General features: G+C 39.0%; 1 protein-coding gene across 3 annotated transcripts in view; it reads right to left on the bottom strand.

Moving 5' to 3' along the window:
- Nucleotides 1–24,603, bottom strand: part of LOC132403834 (copine-8) — a 336,023-nt gene that overhangs the window by 42,170 nt on the left and 269,250 nt on the right. For 2 of the 3 annotated variants that reach the window (XM_059987560.1, XM_059987561.1), the window contains 3 exons: nucleotides 24,398–24,459; nucleotides 13,189–13,235; nucleotides 1,294–1,475 (listed from right to left, as the gene is read on the bottom strand). In XM_059987560.1, coding sequence (XP_059843543.1) covers nucleotides 1,294–1,475; nucleotides 13,189–13,235; nucleotides 24,398–24,459 — 291 coding nt within the window. The remainder of the gene's footprint in view (nucleotides 1–1,293; nucleotides 1,476–13,188; nucleotides 13,236–24,397; nucleotides 24,460–24,603) is intronic. The other variant, XR_009515366.1, reaches the window with a different exon arrangement.

The raw sequence follows: 24,603 nt of genomic DNA, 5'->3' as shown, positions 1-24,603 counted from the left end.
GAAACTCAAGAGTGTAGTTTGAAACTAATGCTGTGCTGCAGAGTTTGGTGTTGGGACCACCTCTTTTTACATTACATACATTTCAATAACTTGGATGATGGAATTGACGACTTTGTGGCAAGTTTGCGTTGGATATGAAGATAGGTGGAGGGGCAGGTGGTGTTGAGGAAGTAGAAGGACTTGGACAAATTGGGAGAATGAGCAAAGTAATCCAAATGGAATATAGCATAGTCATGCACTTTGGTAGAAGGAATAAAGACATAAACTATTTTCTAAACGGGAAGAAAGTTAGAAAAAAAAAGAGCTGCAAAGGGATTTGGAAGTCCTCATGCAAGATTCTTTAAAAGTTAACTTGCAATTTGAGTCAGTAGTAAGGAAGGTAAATGGAATGTTGGCATTTATTTAGAGAGGACTAGAATATAAGAGCAATGATATAATGGTAAGGCTTTATAAGGCATTGATCAGACCTCCATTGGAGTAGTTTTGGGTTACTTACCTAAGAAAAGTTTTGTTGCCATTGGAGAGGGTCCAGAGGAGGCTCAAAAGAATGATTCCAGCAATGAAAGGGCTAACATCTGAGCATTTGATAACTCTGGGTCTGTACTCACTGGAGTTTAGAAGAATGAGAGTCATCTCATTGAACCTATTGAATATGAAAGGTCTGGATAGAGTGGATGTGGGGAGGATGTTTCTGAAAGTTGGTGAATCTAGGACCAGAGGGCACAGCTGCAGAATAGTCCATTTAGAACAGATATGAGGATAATGAATCTGTGGAATTCATTAGCACGGACGACTGTGGAGCTCTGAGTATACTTAAATTAGAGATTGATAAGTTCTTGATTAGTCAGGGTATCAAAGGGTATGGGGAGAGGGTAGGAGAGTGGGACAGAGTGGGATAATAAAGCAGCCATGATGAAATGGCAGAGCAGACTCAATGAGCCAAATGGCCTAATTCTACTCTTATGCCTCATGGTCTAAAGACTCTGCCAACATAAATAATGTGATATTTTCCATCAGCTTTTGTTCTGGCCTCCAAGCTAAAAGCAAATCGTTCAAATTGACACCAATCAATCATGCAGTCCGATGGATTATGGTAGCCGGTTTCTCATGGGTAATAATGAATCAAATTAAGTTTCGATTGTCTGAAAAAAGTTCTGCCCTGACAAATAATTTCCTCTGCAATAAAAAAGCAGGGTAACTATAGTAAAAGCAATTAAATCCAAATATTTTGTTGTAGTACACAACAGATAGTTTTTGTAATGGAAAAAAAAGTATTTGCAACAAGGATCTCACCAAAGCAAATTCATGTGAAATTCTTCCATCTGGAGGCAACTTGGCACCAAATCCCAATGCTGGGAACATCTTGTCACTGTCGTAGTCCTGAATAATTTCTCCTACTGCTTTCAAAGCCATGGCATAAGTATTAAGTTGATAAGGATTCATGTAATGTAGAGAAGTTGGTTGAGCGGGATGGCCTAAAATTAAAACAATTTAAAATGTAACACCATCACATATCAAAATATTAAATAACACCAAAAGTGAAATCCAATTTCAAAGTCTTCAAACTGGAAATGACAGCTGCTGCTGCATTAAAGGAGTGATATGTTGCTCCCTTATGCCAAGTAAGCTGACGTTACATATCGCTACATGGGGCTTTTGCACTTTATCAACTGGCTGTTGTGGTTTTCTCCAATATACAAGTATTAGAAGGCATCTTGCACATTCACAGACGGTAACTGATGGTTGGACTCACTCTTGCTGCACTATTCGTGTGATACCCACTGAAAAAGCAAATTGGAAAAAGCTTCAGTGGGTTGTAAACTCAGCCAGCTTCCTCATGGTCATTAGCCTTGCCACCATCGAGGACATCATCAAATGGTGATGCTGCCTCAAAAAGGCAGCATCCATCATTAAGGACCTCCCACCACCCAGAGAATGCTCCCTACTTATTGTTACCATCAGAGAGGAAGAACAGGAGCCCAACAGCTAAACCATTCAAAATTTTAGGAATACTTCCTTGCTCTCTGCCATTAGATTTCTGAACAGACAATGAACACTACCTCATTATTCTTGCTCTCTTTTTGCATTACCTATATATATATATATATATATATATATATATATATATATATAAATTAATTTATTATAATTTATAGCATAGTTTACAGCACTATACTGCTGCTGTAACACAACAAATTTCCTGACATAAGTCAGTGATAATAAAAAAAAGAGGTTTACAGGGTTCAAGTGCTTTTTTTGGGATAGCCATACAGGCTGCAATGGAGGCAGAGAAAATGGAGGGGAGGGAAGTGAGTGAGTGAGTCTGTGTGTATGTATGTGTATGTGTGTCATTGCCCCAGAGATCCCAGAGATGAGATCATTATCATAGCAGCCTCTCTATAAAGGGGCAGAACTGGGAGATCAACACATGGAGTCTGAGAAAATAAAAAGAAGGAATGCCGTAAGGATTAAAGGCAAGAAAATATTCTAAACTTTCTGCAATAACTAACCCAAAGAAGAATGAAATTGTGAATGTAAATCCCAAACATTGTTAAACACAAAAGATGAACAGACTTACTTTGTTTTTTATTCATTTATAAAGAATGGAATTTTCATGGCAGGGTCACAATTTAAACACCTTCAAGAAGGCAATGGTTGAGGTGACTTCTTAAACCATCGCTTCTACGTGGTGAAGAAATTCCCATGGACATTGGGCTGGGAATTGCATCATTTAAACCAGGTGAAGGAATGACAATCTGTATCTGAGGCAGGAAGTTACTTGGAGGAATAACCTACTGCCCTGTTTCTTGCTGTGGAAGTTCTGGGAGAGCACAATTTTTCACATGCCTCTGGACATAGGCTATGTAGTAGGTCAGATCATGCAGGTGCAAAGGCAAATCTTTAGAAAGGATAGCAGCACATTTGGACTCAGCAGCCTCTCAGGGCCATCTAAAGGTGTTTTCATCTTTTTTAAACTTATTTTTTATGATCACAAGACAATGCTGGATGCTAAGAACTGAACCCCATCAGTGAGCTGCTGTTTGGCAGAAGAGCTGGAACAGTTAGACTTGATACAGGCCGTGTTACTGCCTGATACAGAGAGCTATGGGAGTCAGTGTGTGAAAGCAGTGGGAAATCTGACTGTCTGTGAACGTAAGATCCAGTTGGACATTTGTAATGTAAAACACAGCAAGTCTGTTGCCTTTGTTAATTGGGGAGACCAATGGCGGGCAGCTGCATGGCCTTGGCTTTAGCAAGGACTAGGCCTGTAGCCATGGGCTTGCCTGTTGCAGCAGTCCAGGAGGCAAAGTAACTTGGCATCTACTCTGGGTTGGGGTCTGGCCCCTCCCACTTGTGCTGCCATCTAGTGTTCTCTCAGTGGAAGACAAGCTGGACACTTTTGTCTATGTATATGTTCATCTGCAGACTGTTGAGAACTACTTGTTCTTGCTGGTAACACCCATGCACCATCAATTTACAGCATATTTTTGTGTGTGACGGTTTACTTTCTAGCTTATATGTACCATTTCTGCCTTGTGCAATATATGACTGTCGGTACTGTGTTTTGCACCTTGGCTCTGACGGAGTACTGTTTTGTTTGGCTGTGTTCATGGTTATTTATGTATGGTTGAATGACAACTAAACTTGAAACCAATCAAAGGCTCTTTGTCCATAATCTCCTGCCACTGAGACATAATAGACTGGATCATAAGTAGCCATAGTATCATGGGTGGCATAGGAAGGGCAATGGGGCAGATCCTGTCAGGGAAGAGAGAATGGGAGCATAAGACTGGGACATTGAAGAGAAAAATGATGCCAGCAGGGTGCAAGTATTTTGGGAAGGGAGGTGAGTTGCTGGTCACAGAATTTTATGAGTAGTTGAGTAATTCTGTGAAATGATGCAGGAAATGTCAAGGGGAAGGATGGTGGGTGGGGGGGAGAGTAGTTCTTAGATTCTAAGGGGGAGAGAGAATGATGAGTTTTACAATTAGTAAGGATGAAAAGTTAAGAATTTAACTTAGTGAGAGGATTATTCCTTTACCTACAAAACAACTTCCCTTTGAACCAGAATTTAAAAATAACGCAAGTGAACTGTAACAATTTAATTAGTTTCTATCAATCACCTTTTGACTTTCTGAACACACAAGAGTATTTACTTCAAAAGGAGAGCATTCATTAAGGTTTTTTTTTACAGCTCTTAATCAATTTGGATCCTCAGCTTTCCAAAATCCACACCATTAGGATCACTTTTAGACAATAATGCAAACAATTTATATATTCCTTTCCATATATGAGTATAATTTTTTTTAATACAGGCACTCAATATTTCACCGGATAATCCTCCTCTTTATAAGACAGATAGATTGCACACAGATAGACGTTTATTGGGACTGGTTGCTGTTAAAATAGATGGAGTAATTAAACCAAGATTTAATCTGCCTCTAATTAGATAAACAAAGTAACATCTGACAAACTAATTGTACTTTTATTTGGAAAAGTCTGTGAACTATTAAATTTGATAGATGTATTTCTGTATTTTCAATTTATTCTTTTATTTAGAGATACAGAGCCAAACAGGATCTTCTGGCTCAGCAAGCCGCACCACCCAACAACCTACCTATCTAACCAACAACCTACCTATCTAACCAACAACCTACCTATCTAATACTAGCCTAATCACAGGACAACTTACAACCAGCAATTAACCTACTAACCAGTACCAACAACCTACCTATCTAATACTAGCCTAATCACAGGACAACTTACAACCAGCAATTAACCTACTAACCAGTACCAACAACCTACCTATCTAATACTAGCCTAATCACAGGACAACTTACAACCAGCAATTAACCTACTAACCAGTACCAACAACCTACCTATCTAATACTAGCCTAATCACAGGACAACTTACAATGAGCAATTAACCTACTAACCAGTACCAACAACCTACCTATCTAACCAACAACCTACCTATCTAATACTAGCCTAATCACAGGACAACTTACAACCAGCAATTAATCTACTAACCAGTACATCTTCGACTGTGGGAGGAAACCAGATGACCCAGAGAAAACCCGTGTGGTCATGGGGAGAACTCACGGAAAAAGTAACTCAAATTTCAAATTTCTTTTAAATTGCTTCATATTGGTATAATTTATATGAATGCCAGGAATTATCTTGGATAACCATTAACACAAGAGATACTGCAGATGCTAGAAATCTTGAGCAATATACACAAAGCGTTGGGGGAACTTGGTGTGTCAGGCAGTATCTATGGAGGGGAATAAACATTCATCAATTTGGGCTGACCTCCAAGAGGACCACAACCTTGTCGTGGTTTGAAGGCTCGCGTGCCTCAATGATCTGGAGAATTATGTTGGCTGGGGTCAGGGCTTTATGCTTTGGCTCATCACAGGGTCACCCATGTCAAACAGGTCAAAGGGTGGAGGCCAGACTAAGAGTGGTCTACTGATCCTCTAGGTTTGGGGGTTTAGCTCAGGGCTAACAAAACAACCCTGAGTGGTACAGCAAAATTGTTACAGCAACAGCAATGAAGAATCCTTCTACATCTGAGTGGCCAAAGACAGGTAGATGGAGGACATTCATTGCTGCCCTGAACACCAGCCGGCATAACGATCAGTAACTGAGCTTGGGTCCGATCCAATCACCATGACAGGAAAGGAATGGGACAAAAGCCAGAATAATAAGGTGGGGGCAGGGAAGCTAAGGAGTACAAGATGGACGGTGATAGATGAAACCAAGTGAGGGCGAAGATGGGTGGTTGGGATGAAGTAAGAAGTTGGGAGATGATAGGAAGAAGTAAAGACCAGAAGAAGGAAGAATCTAATAGGAGAGGAGAGTGGACTATAACATAAAGGGTAGGAGGGTTACCAGGGGGAGGTGATGAACAGTTACGTAGAAGAGAAGGGGTGAGAGGGTGACCAGATTGGGGAATGGAAAAAGAGGTAGCTGGACTAATGACCAGAAGATAGGGAAATCACTGTTCATGCTGCTGAATTTCTCCCTGCATTTTGCAACTGATTTTTCCCTGGAGTGAAACATGATTTTGGCCACTTCCAGGTTATTTTGCAATATTCAGATAATTCTGCCTAACAGTCCTGAGCCACCCATACATGACTGATGTGACTTATACACAGAGTGATGTGAATCTCCAAACATTGCTCCTTTTCAAACACTGCAGGGATAAGCTGCTTCAGCTGTGATCATCACTGGGTCAGTCACATTTCAGTAATGAAATGGCAGATGAGATTACATTTGATTTGATTCTCTGCTACTTCAACCCCTGTTCTTGTTCCACAGCCACAACCTCAACCCCAAACCAATATTTCCCGATCCATGGATTATCAACGAGGATTTTTATCTAGGCTCACTTTTCCCTTCCCTGACATGAAGCTCAATGCTGCTGTTGTTCCATCACACTGATCCAGTGGCACCTCTAATACCGAAGATACTTCCATCCTCCAAACACATCCTTCTACTTCACAAAAGACCAGATGGTCCTCCATATCAGAGTACATAAGATCGCCTAAAGAAAGAATGGGAATGTTACATTTAATACCATCTGAAATTATGTACCGTGTGCTAGCTGGGAATTCTGTGTGGTCCACAAGCTGAAGATGGAGCAGAACATAGGAATGTCCACCCACCAAAGTTCTCTGCAAACTTTTCCTATTCTTTTGCAAGTATGCAAGCTGTGTGAGACTGCAACTTTTGTTTTAATCCTTTTTGGATAACATTGTAAGTTTAGGTGATGTGACAATGAATTTCTTTCATTTTCTTTTCAGTTCCAAAAGAAGCCCAAGGACTTCTGATGGAAGAAACACAACACTGATTGTTTTTTCTTTTAATCAAACTCATTCTCCTTGCGTCCTTGTACTTTTCAGCAAATGAACATCACTTAAAATTAATATTACAAGTTGCATAGAAGCCTCTAATTGTTCTGATTACTTGCTTAATTTGAAATGAATATTATTCCAGTGGTGACAAATTAACCACTTGGGCTCTCAAAGCTACAATGGATTCTGTTCTCTTAAAAAAAAAGTTGATAAACACATTTGAACTGCAAGAAATCCAGCTGCTTCAATAATTTAAGAATTTCTCTGCAGCTGTCAGTGGGCAATTTGGGCTTCAGATACCACTGGTGAAACGCTTAGAGTTGCACATTCAGTGGTGTGTGTTATTGTCAGGAACAAAATACATAAAGGCATTTTTAAATGAAGTCTAACGTCATGATTAGATCTTCATACCAATTAAATCTACATACGTATGAACAAAGTATTTTGTGACTAATCAGAAAACATACTTTAATTAGTGAAAGAGAACTAAACATTGACCTAACAGAAAATGTTAAAAGTGGAAAAAAGTAAGTAAACTAAGATGTATCAGTATGTTTGGGAATGACGAAATTAAAATTGTGCAAGTATCCTGGTATTTTAATGTATTACCGCATTGGACTGTACCCCTTTTCTTTTTCTTCTGGATGAAATAAAACTGTAATCTCATGAGTGCAGTTTTAATCACAAACAGAAAATTATAGCAACCAACATTTCCAAATATGCTCCTGACCTGGTTTAAATTATTTGCAGAAAATTCAGCCTCAGTGATTAGTCTGACACCAAGTTTAATCATGATATATGCAATTTCTCTTTGTGAGGTCTGTGTACTTACTTAACAAATATTTTTAAAGTGTTGCTTTATCTGACAATCAATAAGGACATGGAAGAACAAACGATGATACTTAGCAATGATACTTCAATACTGCAGTAATTTGGTTACCAGTAAGATAAAGATCACATAGAGAAGCATGGTGGATTATCTTGACAAATGAATACGTCTCAGTCACGTATGACAACTCAACACTAACACATCATGCAATACGATAAAGAGAAATAACTGACTAAATCTCCACAGAGGAAACATTCAGTTATCATTGAACCAAGTGACAGCCAAGAGCAAAGCATTAAACAGCTGAAGGAGATACACTGCAGAATAACATTCCAACACATTGACACAGATTTGAAATAAAGTAGTCAAAGAGCTGTTATGTCTTATTTGGTATTGTCTACATTTACAGTTTACACAGGGGAAGCATGAAGAGGAAAACAGAAATGGAAGAGTAGATTAGGAGAGATGCCTTGTTGTATTATGATACCTTGTTAACTGAGATACTATCAGCACTGAACACATCTGATAGAAACATGATCAAGTCAAGTCACTTTTATTGTCATTTTGACCATTACTGCTATGTACAGTACATTGTTAAAATGAGACAACGTTTTTCAGGACCATGGTGTTACATGACACAGGACAAAAACTAGATTGAACTACGTAAAAAACAACACAGAGAGAAAAAAACCCAACTACACTAAACTACAGACTTACCCAGGACTGCATAAACTGCACAAAACAGTGCAGGCATTCCAATAAATAATAAACAGGACAATAGAGCAGTAAGGTGTCAGTCCAGGCTTTGGGTATTGAGGAGTCTGATAGCTTGGGGGAAGAAACTGTTACACAGTCTGGTCATGATAGCCCGAATGCTTCGGTGCCTTTTCCCAGACAGCAGGAGGGAGAAGAGTTTGTATGAGTGGTGTGTGGGGTCCTTCATAATGCTGTTTCCTTTGCGGATGCAGCGTGTAGTGTAAATGTCCATGATGGCGGGATGAGAGACCCCGATGACCTTCTCAGCTGACTTCACTATGTGCTGCAGGGTCTTGCGATCCGAGATGGTGCAATTTCCGAACCAGGCAGTGATGCAGCTGCTCAGGATACTCTCAACACAATCCCTGTAAAATGTGATGAGGATGGGGGGTGGGAGATGGACTTTCCTCAGCCTTCGCAAAAAGTAGAGATGCTGCTGGGCTTTCTTTGCTATGGAGCTGGTGTTAAGGGACCAGGTGAGATTCTCCGCCAGGTGAACACCAAGACATTTGGTGCTCTTAACGATCTCTACCAAGGAGCCATTGATGTTCAGCGGGGAGTGGTCACTCCATGCCCTCCTGAAGTCAACAACCATCTCTTTTGTTTTGTTCACATTCAGAGACAGGTTGTTGGTTCTGCACCAGTCCGTTAGCTGCTGCACCTCCTCTCTGTAAGCTGACGAGACCCACCACAGTCGTGTCATTGGCGAGCTTGATGATGTGGTTCGAGCTGTGTGTTGCAGCACAGTCGTAGGTCAGTAGAGTGAACAGCAGTGGACTGAGCACACAGCCCTGGGGAGCCCCCGTGCTCAGCGTGATGCTGTTGGAGATGCTGCTCCCGATCCGGACTGACTGAGATTCAAGAAATCAAAATTTGCTTAGCATCATGGATGAGTTACAGGCAGTCAGACCAATCGAGAGGGGAAGGTTTAACGTCATTGAGAATAAGAAGAAACTGAAAAGACTGTTTCTAAAACTACTTTAAGTGCCATTTATATGAGTTATGTGCTTGATCAGATACAAATTGGCCTCATTTCTCATCCTTTATGAATGACAATGTGATTGGGAGGTGGTTTCTGGATTATAACAGAAGGCGTGAGACTCCATGAGTTAACAAATCTAGTGATAAGATAATGGAACTCAAGGGAAGATTGAGATGCCGTTACTTCAGCTATTTCAGAGAAGAAATGGGAGTTATTTTTTATGATGGAATTGATAAGTAGATTGGATCAAGATGTCAATGATGTGTAACTTTCCTCTTTCATCTTTATCTCAGAAGGGCAAATTTGGGACCACTCAAGTTTTGATTACTGCCAAATTATGTTAAGAGTACAGTGGAATCTGGTTAACTTGGCCATCAGTTAATCGAGCAGCCACTTAGTATGGAAGACTCTTAAGGAACAAAAACTAATCAAGAAAATAGTTGGGGTTCCCTTCATTTATTTGGTACAGCATGCCACTTAAGTGGAACAGGTGACTATTACCGAAGAGTTTCTAGCTTCTGTTATCAGTGTGCACTTTTGTAATCGTTAGACACTACACCGTGCTTAGACCAAACATTTTAAAAATAGAGTCAGTTTTGTGTGTTTGTGTTTGAAAAGCAGTGATATTTGTCACAGTGAGAGCAAGCCCTGTGGAAAATAGTAAGTAAGCAGTTCAGAATTTGCCCACTGCGGTTTCTAATGTTCAGGCTCGGAATGCCAGAAATGTCCAGGATTGAAAATGATGACTTCAACATTGGGACCTTGGTTATTTATGGAAATGTTATGGATGTAAATGTAGAAGGCTTGATCAGGAACTGCTTGGCCTTCCTCAGTCAAGGCAGTGAATACAGGACATTATGTTGCAGTTGTATAAATCTCGGGTGAGGTCACTCTAGAGAACTGTGTACAGTTTTGGTCACTCTGTTATAGGAAAGATGAGGTTAAATTTGGATGAGTGCAGAATAGATACGTGAGGATGTTGCCAGGACAAGGCAGACTGATGTACAGGGAGATGTTGACCAGACTATTCATTGGAACGCAGGAAAATGAAGGGAAAACTAATAGAAAAGTTGAAAATTTTGAGAGGCATAGCTATTGTGAATGGTAACAATCTTTTTTCCGAGGTAAAGGAGTCCAAAACTTGAGAGCATTGATTTAAGCTAGAGGGCATTTTTTCCCCCATGTAGAGGGTGGTGAGTGTATGTGACAAGCTGCCAAAGGAAGTGGTTGAGACAGGTACAACAGTATCATTTATGAAGCACATGGAGAGATGGAGCTTTCAAAAATACTGGCCAGGAGTCAAACACAGGATATTAGGACTTACTGAGTGGACATTGTGTTGGTAGAGACTTGTTCGACTAAAGGGTCTGTATCCATGCTGTATTGCCCCATGGTTCTATAATTTCTAGTGCACAGTCACCGGCGAGGGACATAAGCTCAGGTAATGAAACATGGGAGCAAATGGTGTCATATTCACTACACTACTTTCAGCTTTAATCCCATCAAAACAGTATCTAAAGGGAGTCATTCTAGCCTAAAACAGCACAAACAGGTTGATGCCAGACAAAATTATCAGAACCATTGTACAATATCTCCTTTTCTGTTCCTCTTCTCAATCTGAAACTTATTCTGAAAAGAATAGGCAAATCAGAAGTGTAACAATAGAAGGAATCCATTAAATAATGAGATCAATACGGAATGCCAAGGTTAGGACTATGCAGGCGATGCAAGACAACAGATAACAGAAAGCAACACTCATGGTCTTGGATGCTATCAGTGAGGTTAATACCAATACAATATACTCCGACTTTAATTCTGATAACACTATTAATTGAGTTATTTCTGCTATTTACTAAATAAATCCTCCAAACATTATGGAATTAAACATATAAATCATATGAAAAATAATTAATGGCACTTATTTGATTCTGCTGCTCACCTGACTGAGTGTCACTACAGAAACCAAATGAGGAAGTAGGTTGGATTGCTGGATTCTATAGAAGCAGCTCTCAAGCTGCGAAGGACAGTGCAGAAATAATAAACTGCAACTCAGGAACTTATCAAAGACAAAACTTTTACGGAAGCTTATGACCCAGACCAGTGTGAAAAGATAATCACAAAGGTATGGCGAGAATATCTTCTATTTAAAACCAGAAGAGCCAGGCCTCAAAGTGCAATTAGGTCTTATCCACATTACCAGCAGCGGATAATGAGGAGAAAGAGGATCAGCAGCTTTGTAGTCGGAAATGCAGTGGGTGAAAGGAGAGAGGCAGTCAAAGGAGTGCAGAAGGAAGCTCAGACCACTACTGCAAGTGATGGCAGACATCTGAAATGTCCCAGAAGGCTAGATGACTGATCAGACTGGTGGTCTGCATTATCACTTGCTTTTCAGCTTCCAGATGGGGACTCTAATAAAGGTTTGATCAGGGATCTCCTTGATGTGGCTCACCAATGCGCAAGCCACTTAAGTGATGTTTAACTTGCCAGGACACTCATTTATGCGAAATTCACTAGGTGCCAGTGGTGCGTCAATTAAGAAAGAGCAGCGGTTATTACAAGACCAATTCGATCAAATGAAGCTGGTGGGTAAACAATACAGATATTCCTGCAAACATGATACAATTTCCTGGTAGTTGCTAAGATGCTCCCTTCCAGCAGCCGTCAAATTTGACGACTAGCTCACTAAACTCACCCATCTCCTTGCCTGTTGTTATACCACTGTTGATCCTCATGCCCAGCACACTGTCCTCCCCAAACTCCTCATCCCTCTGTTCTCCACCAAAGTAATCCTTTATAGGCTACCATCTACCAGGTGATAATTCTATTTTCACATGTTAGGAATAGTTCAAGAATCAGCTGTCTTCAAATTGAAAAGTCTCTTTTTCTTTTTACAATATTTTTTATTCAGAAGAAAAAAAAACAAGATTTACAGAGTGTAACACATAGATACATCTCAACATAACTTGTGTACATTCATATATTGTGATAAAATTGATCAAAATGTTATAGCATAACACATAGAGGTATACCACTCTGTAATCAAAAATTTAAAGATAGGTCATACATCATAAAATAAATTTTTTATATAAAAAAGTCAACCCCCTACCAACTACCAAAGAAAAAAGCTGATGGATGATAATGGATAAATTAGAAAAGAAAACATATTTGTTTAAGAAGAGAAGATAAAAATATACATAAAAGTCTGTGCACTGTTAAACTTAATAAATTGGAAAAGTAATTTAGGAAAAGTCCTCAGATATCATTAAAAAATTGTTTTGAATTTAAGACTAAGCAGCGGATCTTTTCTAAATTTAAATAAGACATGATATCACGTAGCCATTGAAGATGTGTAGGAGGGGTAGACTCCTTCCATTTAGGCAAGATTGCTGTCCTTGCTTAAAGAGAGTTAAAAACTAAAACCTGTAGGTTAGTATTTAAAGTTAGATCTTCATCTGCAATAATACCAAACAAGGCAGTAAGGGGATTTGGGTCAAATTGGACCCTAAAATGTTGTGAGAAGGTATGGAATACTTCCCGCCAAAACTCTTCAAATTGAAAAGTCTCATTACTGCAAATTGCTGCCATCATGAAAAGTTACCTTTCTTGGTACCAGTCTGCTCATTTAATTTTGTAAGATGTTACTGATAAACATTAACTTCTATTATTCTATGTTACATATGTAAATCATCAGTACTGTCAAAGAATAATTATGTTTAATAAGTAACGAACTGATTTAAAAAAAAAGATTTCATTCCACCTACCATTCGATGCTGTAAAATCAATGGCCACTGTGAAATTGATTTGTGTCCTAGAAGACAAAACATCACTTAAAATTATTTGACCAAAATTGCCCAATAAGCTTATTGTATTATAAATTCCCTTATCCACTTTAATAAAGCAAATTGTGATAGAACAAAATTTATCCCTTGCACTTTTTAGATATCATCACATTTTAAAAACATGCACACATTATATTGTGGCACTTACACAATAATAAGCAACCTGTTTCATATTATTTCATACAAAAACAGGTAATGAACTTGAATCAAGTCAGTTGGAGTCATCTATTTCACTTGCATTGCTCACAAGTATCCAGAAAACATGATCCCACAATCTTTATCTTGTGACAAAACTCCTTGTTACTGACTCACTAACACGTCCTTTAATGAGCCATTTGATTCTTTTGCCACTGATTTAAAGTTCAAGGTTCAACATTCAAAGTAAATTCATTATCGAAGTACATTTAATTTTGACAAGTTATGAACAAGCTTGTCCAATCCAGAAGTTCTTCTCAATTGAGAGCCAAGAATTGCAAATGACCTCTTTGCTAGTCAGAATCTTGATTATTTGTCGTGTAGCAACATTATAGGAGGCAGTTATCTCAACACTGTGAGAAGTGACACAATCATTATACATCTCACCTAAATATTCCATTCCATCTATTGATCTCTTTTCCTGTCTCAAAATACCTCACCACCTTTAAGAACACCATCGATCAATGTTACCATCTCAATCTTCTCCCTAATTTGAAACTACTAATTTTTTGCTGCTTTAAGGTAAAAAAAAGAGTAACAATAGGAGAGCTGTAAATAATGGAGAAAGAAAAATCAGAAAAATAAGTGCAGAGAGTTAGGACTTGGGACTGAAAGGCCTCCAAAATCATTTGAAAGTAAAATGTCAGAAGGATTAAGAATGAAACCAAAGACCCACATTATTAAAGCTGTTGTCCCCTTCAGTGCTGTTGCTTGATGTGGTAACTATTGATTATTATTTTGCTCTTCATCTGAATTCCCCTGTGAAGTTGAAGATTGTTTTAATGCAGGGGGTCCCTACCACTTTTAGGCCATGGATCAATACCATCAAGCAAGGGGTCCATGGTCCAAATTAGGAACTCCTGTTTTAATGGGAACCTCTTACCATGCTGTAAAGTCAAAATGTTCAGGAGGCTCCTTCCTAATTCTGAGCAAAACACCTGGCTACCACAATTATTAGACAGGAACTTGGTCCCTCTTTGGCATGTCCAGTACTCTTTATGTTCCTACTTCTGATTTTTAAGAAGATACTAAAGGATGAAGAAAAGTGAATGTGTTTGTTGCTCTAGAAAACTGTGCAGCAGAACTATCCCATCCAAATGAACAATTATAGCCTCTGCTTCCTTTTGTTGGTCTTCCCTGCTCTCCTTCACAAGGTGATAGTTAGTTTCATCAGATTTTATTGAGATATCTGAAAATATTAAAATGAGCATGGTCTAAATTTCATCTTAAGTTGTATATCGGTGAATGGAAATGATTCTTCACCAAGGAACTAGCAAAGACTCAGTGAGCTGATGGCATCTTCTATATTATGGGAAACTGCCTGAGATGCCATCAGGTTGGAGGCTACCCAGCTGGTATATAAAGGTGTTGTTCCTCCAACCTGATGGCATGAACATTGACTTCTCTAACTTCCGTTAATGCCCCTCCTCCCCTTCTTACCCCATCCCTGACATATTTAGTTTCTTTTTTGTTTTGGTTTCCCCCCCTCCCTTTTTTCCTTTCTCTCCTTGCCCATTACTCTGCCTGTTCTTCTTCTCCCTCTGGTGCTCCCCTCCTCCTTTCTTTCTCCCTAGTCCTCCCGTCCCATTATCCTTTCCCTTCTCCAGCTCTGTATCACTTTTGCCAATCACCTTTCTGGCTCTCAGCTTCATCCCACCCCCTCTGGTCTTCTCCTATCATTTTGCATGTTCCCCTCCCCCTCCTACTTTCAAATCTCTTAGTATCTTTCCTTTCAGTTAGTCCTGACGAAGGGTCTCGGCCCGAAACGTCGACAGCGCTCCTCCCTACAGATGCTGCCTGGCCTGCTGCGTTCCACCAGCATTTTGTGTGAGTTAATCTAAACTATTTTCCTTTAGAATGGCAACACCAACACTTAGCTTGATATTACTTGGGGAAAAATCTTGAATACTTTTGTAAATAATTGACTTAAAGGCATACTTAAAACATTTTTCATGTATTCTCAGAAAATTTAGCTCAGTACAGAGCACGTGGTCTTCAGTGCATGCTACAGCCATCCTCTGCATCACACTCTGGGAAGCTCACTAACAACACATGGAAAGCTGAAACTTTCAACCCCTGCACCTGAAAGTGGGCCAGAAAATATAAGAAAACTATTGCATGAAACATTGGGGTAAAAAATGGCTGAATTTCCCATGGAAGGTAGAAGAAATCCCTAAAATCAACATAGCAAGTCCAATGGATAGTGAAAATAAACAAATCCAGATACATAGAATGTAGAAATCTACAACATATTACAGGCCGTTCGACCCACAATGTTGTGCCGACCAAGTAACCTACTCCTAGAAGCTGCCTAGAATTACCCTAGCGCATAGCCCTCTATTTTTCTAAGTCCCATGTACCTATCTAAGAGTCTCTTAAAAGACCCTATTGCGTCGGCCTTTACCACCTTCGCTGGCAGTGCATACCATGCAAATGTACAAAATAATCACCGGCTTGATTCAAACTATGCTCAATTTTTCCTTTCTGGGATTGTTAATAGAAAGTAAAATCACAGGCATTGTATAATAGGCCATCAGCCCATTTGTAATTTAATCATAGATATTCCAATTTCTCCATGTTAAACCTTCATGAGAGAATATTGTCTTATACACACCCCAGAAACTTAATATTGTTTGAAAAAGAGTATCTTAATGTCCAAAAACTCATTTGTGCTTTCTGCTATTGCTGCCCCTTACGTGTAGGTACTTCAGTGCTGGTTTCTGGCCAGCTTGTGCTAAAACCATTTGATATTTAAGCATTATGTCTGAGTTCCTTGAAGTTACCTGCAGGGCAAACAGAAAAATGCCATATTACAGAGTCCAAATCCCTTATGTTATTAGTGTTAGCACATGGGTCATAGTAGAAGAACAACAAAACAGCAAAATCAGATATCGTAATATGTGAATAATATTCTTTTTTCCATAAACATGAATATTTTATGGATAATTTTAATCCCCTGCTTTTCCGAATGAAACCTGTGGGGCAAGTATTCGCTGGTTACACTATCATCACAAAGTTACAACTTACAGCAGTTCAAGCAACATCAATTAGTTTTATAAATTATTAAATGCTTTTATGTTCAGATTCCATAATAACTCTTATGAAGCAATGTCACAGCAAGTTGCAAAATTCCCTTACAGATTTTATATTCAAAAGATACACAGTAAGTTGTTTCTGTTTGATATCTTTTTTACAATCGTCTCTGCTTAAAGAAAGGTTTAATCTTCATATTTTTTATTTATTCATTGAGCTACAGCAGGGAGTAGGCCCTTTCAGGTCTTTGAGCTGCGCCGCCCAGCATTCCCCTTATATAATCCAAGCCTAATTTACAATGACAAATTAACCTACCAACCAGGACTCCTTGCAACTGTGAGAGGAAACCAGAGCACCCAGAGGAAACCGACAGTGTCACGGGAAGAATATGGCAGCAACGGGAATTGAACCCGGGGCGCCTGTACTATAAAGCATTGAGCAAACCACTACAACATTGTGCTGTATGTTTTTATTTCCAACAAGGATTTGGGTGTTAAGAGACCTTGAAAGCTGAGTGGAGAAGGCAGTACTGACAAGAACCATCCTGATTTTTTTGATTAAAGTCTTAGCTTTGGATTGCCAGTGCTACAAATGCTCAAAAAGATCAATCACAAGTTCTAGTATTTCTCATTTACATACTTGTCATATTTAATTTCACTCCTTTTACATCACTTTTAATACTGAATTCACTACAGGTTCCCCCTACCCTACCATTATCAGGGCTTGATAATGTAATACATTATGTTTTACTTGATACCAGTCTTAAATTATGTTTTAACCAGCTCTGAAATCCATTTATTTGATAACCCACTGTGGATATGGTTAATTTTTCCAGTGCATAGAAATGGGAAGAGTTTTTTTAAATGGAGAAGAAGAGTGATGTCATAGTGTTACAGAATCCAATATCATAATCGATGGTGACTCTCGTAGTTCAGATGATGAACTCTGCAAACATTTGTGAGTGTTTGGTGGTTCAGGTATGACCAAAGTGTAGCTGGTACACTTGCTATCTCACAGTTCGGTCCTGTGCTGTCTGTGTGGAGTATGTACATACTAACTGTAGGTTTCCTCTTGTTGGATAAGGGTGTAGAATTGTTACTTTCCTTGTAGTTCTGTAGGTGAAAATGCCTTGTGAATGTGAGAGGTCAAAGGAGAATGGCCAGACTGGTTGAAGCTGATAGGAAGGTGACAGTAACTCAAAAAACCACGTGTTTCAACAGTTGTGTGCCAAAGAGCATCTCTGAATGTACAATGCGTTGAACCTCAACGTGGATGGGCTTCAGCAGCAGAAGACCATAAACATACACTCAGTGGGCACTTTAGTAGGTGCAGGAAATACCTAACGAAGTGGTCTCTAAGTGTATGTGTGTAATTGTTCAGTGAATTTTCCAGTAATTATAGTAGAGCTGCTTCTGTATTTTTTTTGAAGCTTCTTAGTTTTCCTGCAGCAGGTGTCCTACCACTTGAATCTGGCTATTTTATGGGTTATTTGATATCACTGGAATGTTGTCATCTTTTTAGTCAGGGATAAATTTTTGAATAAGACAACTATAACTTCCTTGTTCTCTGTTCTCTTTTGTTTGCTCTTTTATTCTTGTAAACCTTAATAAAACAGCCGTAGGCAACAAGTCTTTTGCCTTATTCTTGAATTCCGAACCTCTGGATCATAAAAACACCCAAATCCAACAGGAACTGGTGTCCCAGTTTCCCAAAAATGAGGCCACTGTATTGCATTGTGCTACCGCTGCAAAGATAACAAATTTCATGACATATGTTGGTGATATTAAATCTCATTCTGAATAGTAAGGTAATAGACTGCTGAAAATTGCCCTGAAGTACGTGAATGATAGAAGCAGGGAGAGGTAGGGGTGGAAGAAGGTGGGGGAGAATTGGAGGCTAAAGAGGAGTTGTTGGGAATGGAAGGGATGAGTAAAATGGGAATTAGTGTAGGATTATGGGAAATGGGTTCTCGATCATTGGCACTGACTCAGTGGGTCAAATAGCCTGCTTCTGTATCGTTTGACTCTATTGCTCACCCGGTCAATCATAAAGTTCTTCAATTGAAATATCACAAAAGCAAACCCTCATCTCCATCCTCTGTCCAAACTTTAAATCTGCACCCTCTGGCCCTCAAATCCTCTGCTAATGAAACCACTCCCTGCATTCCACCCTTTCCATCAGCTTGTAAATCTCCAATTAAATCTTTTCTTAATCTTCTTTGCTCCAAGCAAGTTAATCCCGATCTAACTGTGCTCTTGCAAACATTGGGTCCCACACCATTTATTTTCTCTCATTTTAGTAAGAACTAGGTATGTATCCATCCTGGTAACCATTTAAGTAATTCTCAGTGTCTTGGGTGACACTTTTATTCATTATTCTTGCAATTTTTAAAAGGCTGAGTTTATAGTTTATAGTATATGAATCATCGTTTAGTTTGGTTGGAGATTGCATTATTCCACCACTGAGCAATCTGAAGCCCAGCCCGTCACAACTCCAAGACATCATACATGCCCTGGTCTCGGGGTAGTGCTCACATGTGCTCACGATGGCACACAAAAACATTGCCTTGGCAGGTGGCATGCAGTGCCGCCACTCGATTCTTTAAACACCAAACATAATAAAAAGATACCTAGTGATTTTCTTTAGTGCCAAATCAAGTAGTGAGAGCTACGAGATACTTTCACATGAAATGTCTCGCACAGGCTTAGCACCAGCTGGATGACTGAGAGATCTCATGAGATTGCATGATACATTTTGAAATCCTCGCAGACCTAGTGTACACATAGTATTTGGACAGAAAATGGTTAGGGCAGGTGGCAGTGACTATACTTTTCCTTCTGACATTTGTGAGTGAACACTGGATATCCACTGATAATAATGACAAATACTGTATGTCGTTGAGCGCCCCTAAGACTATTTACTTTTCAATTGACTTTTAAGAAGTTAATAAGTTAAAAAACAAGTTTTCTAAATTCTTCCAATTATTTCAATCAGTTATACTTTTATTAATAATAAGACACTAAATACATGTAAACAAGCAACAGGATTCCTTAAAAAGTCCATAATTATTGTAATTAATTCATTAATCAATGATTATCTACTCAAAATGACCATGGCACACAGGATAATTTATTAGATCCCATTTGGGCACACACTCTCAAAGAAGTTTGCCACCCCTATCCCAGTCTGTTATGTAGCCAGATCTAATAGGAAGTAGCAACCAAGGAAAAAAAATAACAAAAGGATTATAACACAAAATTTACTAACTGCAATAAATATAACAGTCTAAGTTCTTCTGAATATATTAAGACAAATAAGCAGGAAAGGAAAATTTAGTGGATAAGTGGCAAACAGATAAAGTTTCACTCTGATCCAGATTTAGGTTAAAGAGCAGAAGATACAGAAGGGATGAGGGGTCTTGTTACCACCCAGAGAGTGGTACGTACACTGCCCTAAAGAGGTGTGAAGGTAGAGTCGCTGACAGCGTTAAAGAGGTGACCAATGGATTGCTTTGGCATAGAAGGCTGTGGGTCAAGTGCTGGGAGATGGGGTTATTGTCAATGGGCATCTACTGGTCAACGTGGATGTGACGGGTCGAATGGCCTGCTCCATGCTGTATGACTTTGACATTCCACCTTTCCAAGTTCAGAGGAGTACGCGGGTTCAGTGCCCTTAATTTCACCTGGACAAAGCGGAGAGTGGGAATGTGAGTCAGATAAGCCCGAGTTCTTGAAGTGCACTTGTACTGTCTCAGAATGCAATCTGGGTGCACCCATGATGAAGATTTACATGAGCACCCTTGCACATGAAATCCAGCTGACCAGACATTCACAGGAAGTGACAACTGCCTGGAAAACATGCTTAAGGCAATCATGTCCCATTTTCCTGTACTCTGTACACCTGCTCTATGCATTCACATCTGGCACAGACAGTTGCAAAATCTACTCCATTTAGACAAAAAAAAACCTGACTGGAAAATCTGAGCAGATCCAGAGCATCTAACATTTTTTAAAAAAGATTTTTGGCAACATAGAGAAATGAAAAGTGAGGCTGAATAATTTGATGGGCATCAAAGATCTGTGTATAAAAGTGTCACAAAAGAGCTCCTAAAAGCAGGTTTCTTTATCAAACCAAGAGTCATTGTTTGAAATTCATAGAGCAGCACAGGAACAGACCCTTCAGCCCACAATGTAGAGCCAAACCAATTAAATTAGTAATCAAATGGACAACTAAACTAATCCTTTCTGCTGACGTAATATCCATATCCTTCCATTTCCTGCACATTCACTTGCCTATCAAATATCCTCTTAAATGCTCCAATTGTCTCTGCCTACACCACGGTCCAAGCATTCACCACACTCTATGTAAAAAAAAATTGCCTTGTACATCTGCTTTGAACTTACCCACTCTCATGTCCTCTTCAACCCTGAGAAAAGATACCAGCTGTCTACTCTATCTATGCCTCTCATCACCTTATAAACTTTTAGCAGAGTATAAGTAACAATGCTTAAATTTCAGTCTCAGAAGGGATGTGACTTTCTTTTCTGATACACAAATAACACAAATTATACATCTGCAAGATCAGAAGTGTTACTGGCACCATAATCTTGGGAGCTGGTGTTGGCTTACTGAACCCAGAGGACATATGCTTGGTATCCATGAATGTAGTTGCAAGACACACAAATGGTCTTATTTTACCAGTTATACTTCATGGGCATAATTTAAATCTTTCTTTTGTTTCACTCTGCATTTGTATTGTCACAGTTCCTGCTTCATCTTCGTTACACGGTTCTGTCCTTGTATACTCCTTCAGTTAATGTGAAAAATATCAAAAAATATTTAAATTGCAATGGTATGTTTGCATAAATTAATTGATACAGGAGAACTTACATCATTAAATACAGATTTCCATTCTCTCAGCATACAGTCATCCTTCCGCAACCCCAACCCCCCACCCCACCGGCCCTCACTGAGTCCCTAAATGCATCTACATTTTACTTTGTAAATCAGTTTCGCTAGGCACGTAACTGCATACATTGGCTTCGGCACACTGATCCAGGGTGGCTTTTAAGAAGTGCAGTAAAACTAACCACCGATGATTCTGGGCTCAGGTCATACAGCCAGTTGATGCAGAGGTCATTAAAATGACTGGGCAACATGAAAACAGTGTGCTGTCTGCGTTAGCGTCATTGGGCAAAAGTGGACCACCATCACAATTCATGGCTAATTTTACAGGTTATCCAGTTTACCCCTCCATCCACTCAGCAAAATCTTTTCAATATTTCTTCAGAAAAATATTTTCAATTGCAACAATCTCTTTCCAGTGGATAAATTAAATTAATTAATATAATTTCTTGAGCTACACAAATAGGCAAAATCTCTATATAATTGCTTAAAATGGCCTTTTCTCATTTTGCCAATGTTAAACATTAATTAAGGCATGATATTGCATTTTGGTTGACTGCTTTCTAATGTGCTGTTAATTTGATCTGGGATAGAACTGTGCACTTCAGGGTTATGAAACATACAATTTCAGCAGAAAATTTAATTTTCTGCAGTAGTATATTCTGAAATATTTCATGTTTTAATCCTGATACTATTTGGATAATAAATATAGAAAACTACAGCAGATTACAGGCCCTTCGGCCCACAATGTTGTGCCAACCGCAAACCCTGCCTCCCATATAACCCCCCACCTTAAATTCCTCCATATACCTGTCTAGTAGTCTCTTAAACTTCACTAGTGTATCTGCCTCCACCATTGACTCAGGCAGTGCATTCCACGCACCGACCACTCTCTAAGTGAAAAACCTTCCTCTAATATCCCCCTTGAACTTCCCTCCCCTTACCTCAGTCCTCTTGTACTGAGCAGTGGTGCCCTGGGGAAGAGGCGCTGGCTGTCCACTCTGTCTATTCCTCTTAATATCTTGTACACCTCTATCATGTCTCCTCTCATCCTCCTTCTCTTCAAAGAGTAAAGCCCTTGTTCCCTTAATCTCTGATCATAATCCATATTCTCCAAACCAGGCAGCATCCTGATAAATCTCCTCTGTACCCTTTCCAATGCTTCCACATCCTTCCTATACTGAGGTGACCAGAAATGGACACAGTACTCCAAGTGTGGCCTCATTTGAAGAATCCTCATTTCATTCAAATCCTTATGAATACTTCTACTTCAAGGAATGCACAATCCTCTACAATTATTTACTTCATGCACAATATTCAAATAATCTGATTTTGATTCCCTGAACAGGGCACACACTAGCTACAAGTCAGTCCACTGGTTATAACTGTAAACAGAAACTTTGAGTGGTTGAAATGATGACTAGGGAGTAGTTTTGATAGATTGTGTAAACTGCAACCATGCAACTGGAAGACAGGCCTATTGAATGAGGCATCTCTTCCCTGAATTTTATAGAACAATGTATTGGGCCCCCTCCTTCATGCTGAATACCGCTTTGAAAGCTTTTTTTCATGAAACACAATGCTAGCTACAAACCTAAATAAAAAGAATTATTAATGGGTCTGGATACTATAAATTAACTGTGCCCACAAAGAGCTTTCTTTAACAAACTATAGTTCGGAAATTCAACTGCATGAAAAGCTGCTACTACAATATAACATTTCTGGATTGAAACCCAAAAAAACTTTCATTCTATTTCCGTATTTTTTTCTGACATGGAAGTATTATTTTGTCCTCCCAGGTCTATGGTGGCTCATTAAGCAAACCCATTGTCCTCTAATTTTCCACTGTAACCTCATCTCTTGCATTCCTGTCAATTCTGCCCAGATTCTACCTCTGACCTATAGCCCTAGTACCAACTTACAATTATCCTATAACATATGTGCCTTTACATATGCTGGAAGAAACTGAGCATTCGAAGGAAACCAAATCAGTTTGAGGAATAAAATGCAAATTCCACTTAGAGAGCGCCAGAGGTTGAGATTGAACCCCAGTCATTGTGCTCGTCATAGAAAACTACTCTAAATATTTAATTCCCTCATGCTCAACTGACTCAGTCCAAAACTGCTCAAAGTGTAACGGAGGATTTTATTGTATTGCTGTATCTCAGTTACCAACTGAGCTAATAATAGGATGCAAATCAGGCTTTGCAACTAATATAGTGAACCTATTCTACAGCTGTAGAATGATAATGTTTCTTTCATTCTGACAGGGAAGCCACAGAGATCCAGAATGGCCAATAAAACATCATAAGGTGAATAAATGGGGTTAGCATATAAAATCGGTAGAACGGATGGGATGAATGCAGATGAATCTTAGGGTTGTATGATTTATACATTCCTTGATAATAAGTATGCTTTGAATCATTTGAAAAGTCAAAGTGCCCTTTCTATGCTGTCTAAGTATAATTCCAGTTGTCAAATCTGAAAACATATTATAGTCACCATTTTTATTGAATGGGACATATGAGCATTTCTACTGAGAAAAATTGCTTCAATCATTCCAGGCAATTTAAATTCAATCATTAATTGTTCAACAAAATAATATTTTGAAATCAAACATGTGATGTTGAATGGTGTTGATTTAGGACCCAGATCCTCCTGATGAATACTAGAGTGACAAATTGCTTTAAAAACCTTAAACTCAAACTGCTGAAAGTGTGGAAGGTCTGCATAAATTACGTAAGTTTAAAGTTGGATTTAAAGAAATTCACAGCTACATAGAACAGATTAACATAGCCAGCAAACTTTTACTTTCTGTAGAATCGATTGGTTAGATTTGTATTTGCTTGACCCCTCCTTCCTGACTAATACTGACAATAATCTGACATTCATGGATTATCGTGATTTAAACATTAAGCTGCTGCCTTAATTTAAACTGTTTCACATTTAGGATGTGTGCTTTACACAAAATCTAAACAGAAAACACTTAAGCACTCACCCTCCTCTGATGTAATCAAGGAAAGTGCTCTCAGTTTCAACTACAAAGGAAAGCAATGTAACCTGGAGACAAAAAAAATGAGATTCACTTGTCTTGCTTCAGAAGGAACCATTAAAATACACACAGAAAACATCAGCAAAATCAAAGAAGTATGGCAACAATTTAAGCAGGAAATGTTATGTGCAGTTCTTAAACAATACAGAAAT

The sequence above is a fragment of the Hypanus sabinus genome, chromosome 13 (genome assembly GCF_030144855.1).
Source record: "Hypanus sabinus isolate sHypSab1 chromosome 13, sHypSab1.hap1, whole genome shotgun sequence".
Classification (NCBI taxonomy): domain Eukaryota; kingdom Metazoa; phylum Chordata; class Chondrichthyes; order Myliobatiformes; family Dasyatidae; genus Hypanus; species Hypanus sabinus.
The sequence above is the reverse complement of the archived record's forward strand: the minus strand, read 5'-3'. Positions and strand labels throughout refer to the sequence as shown.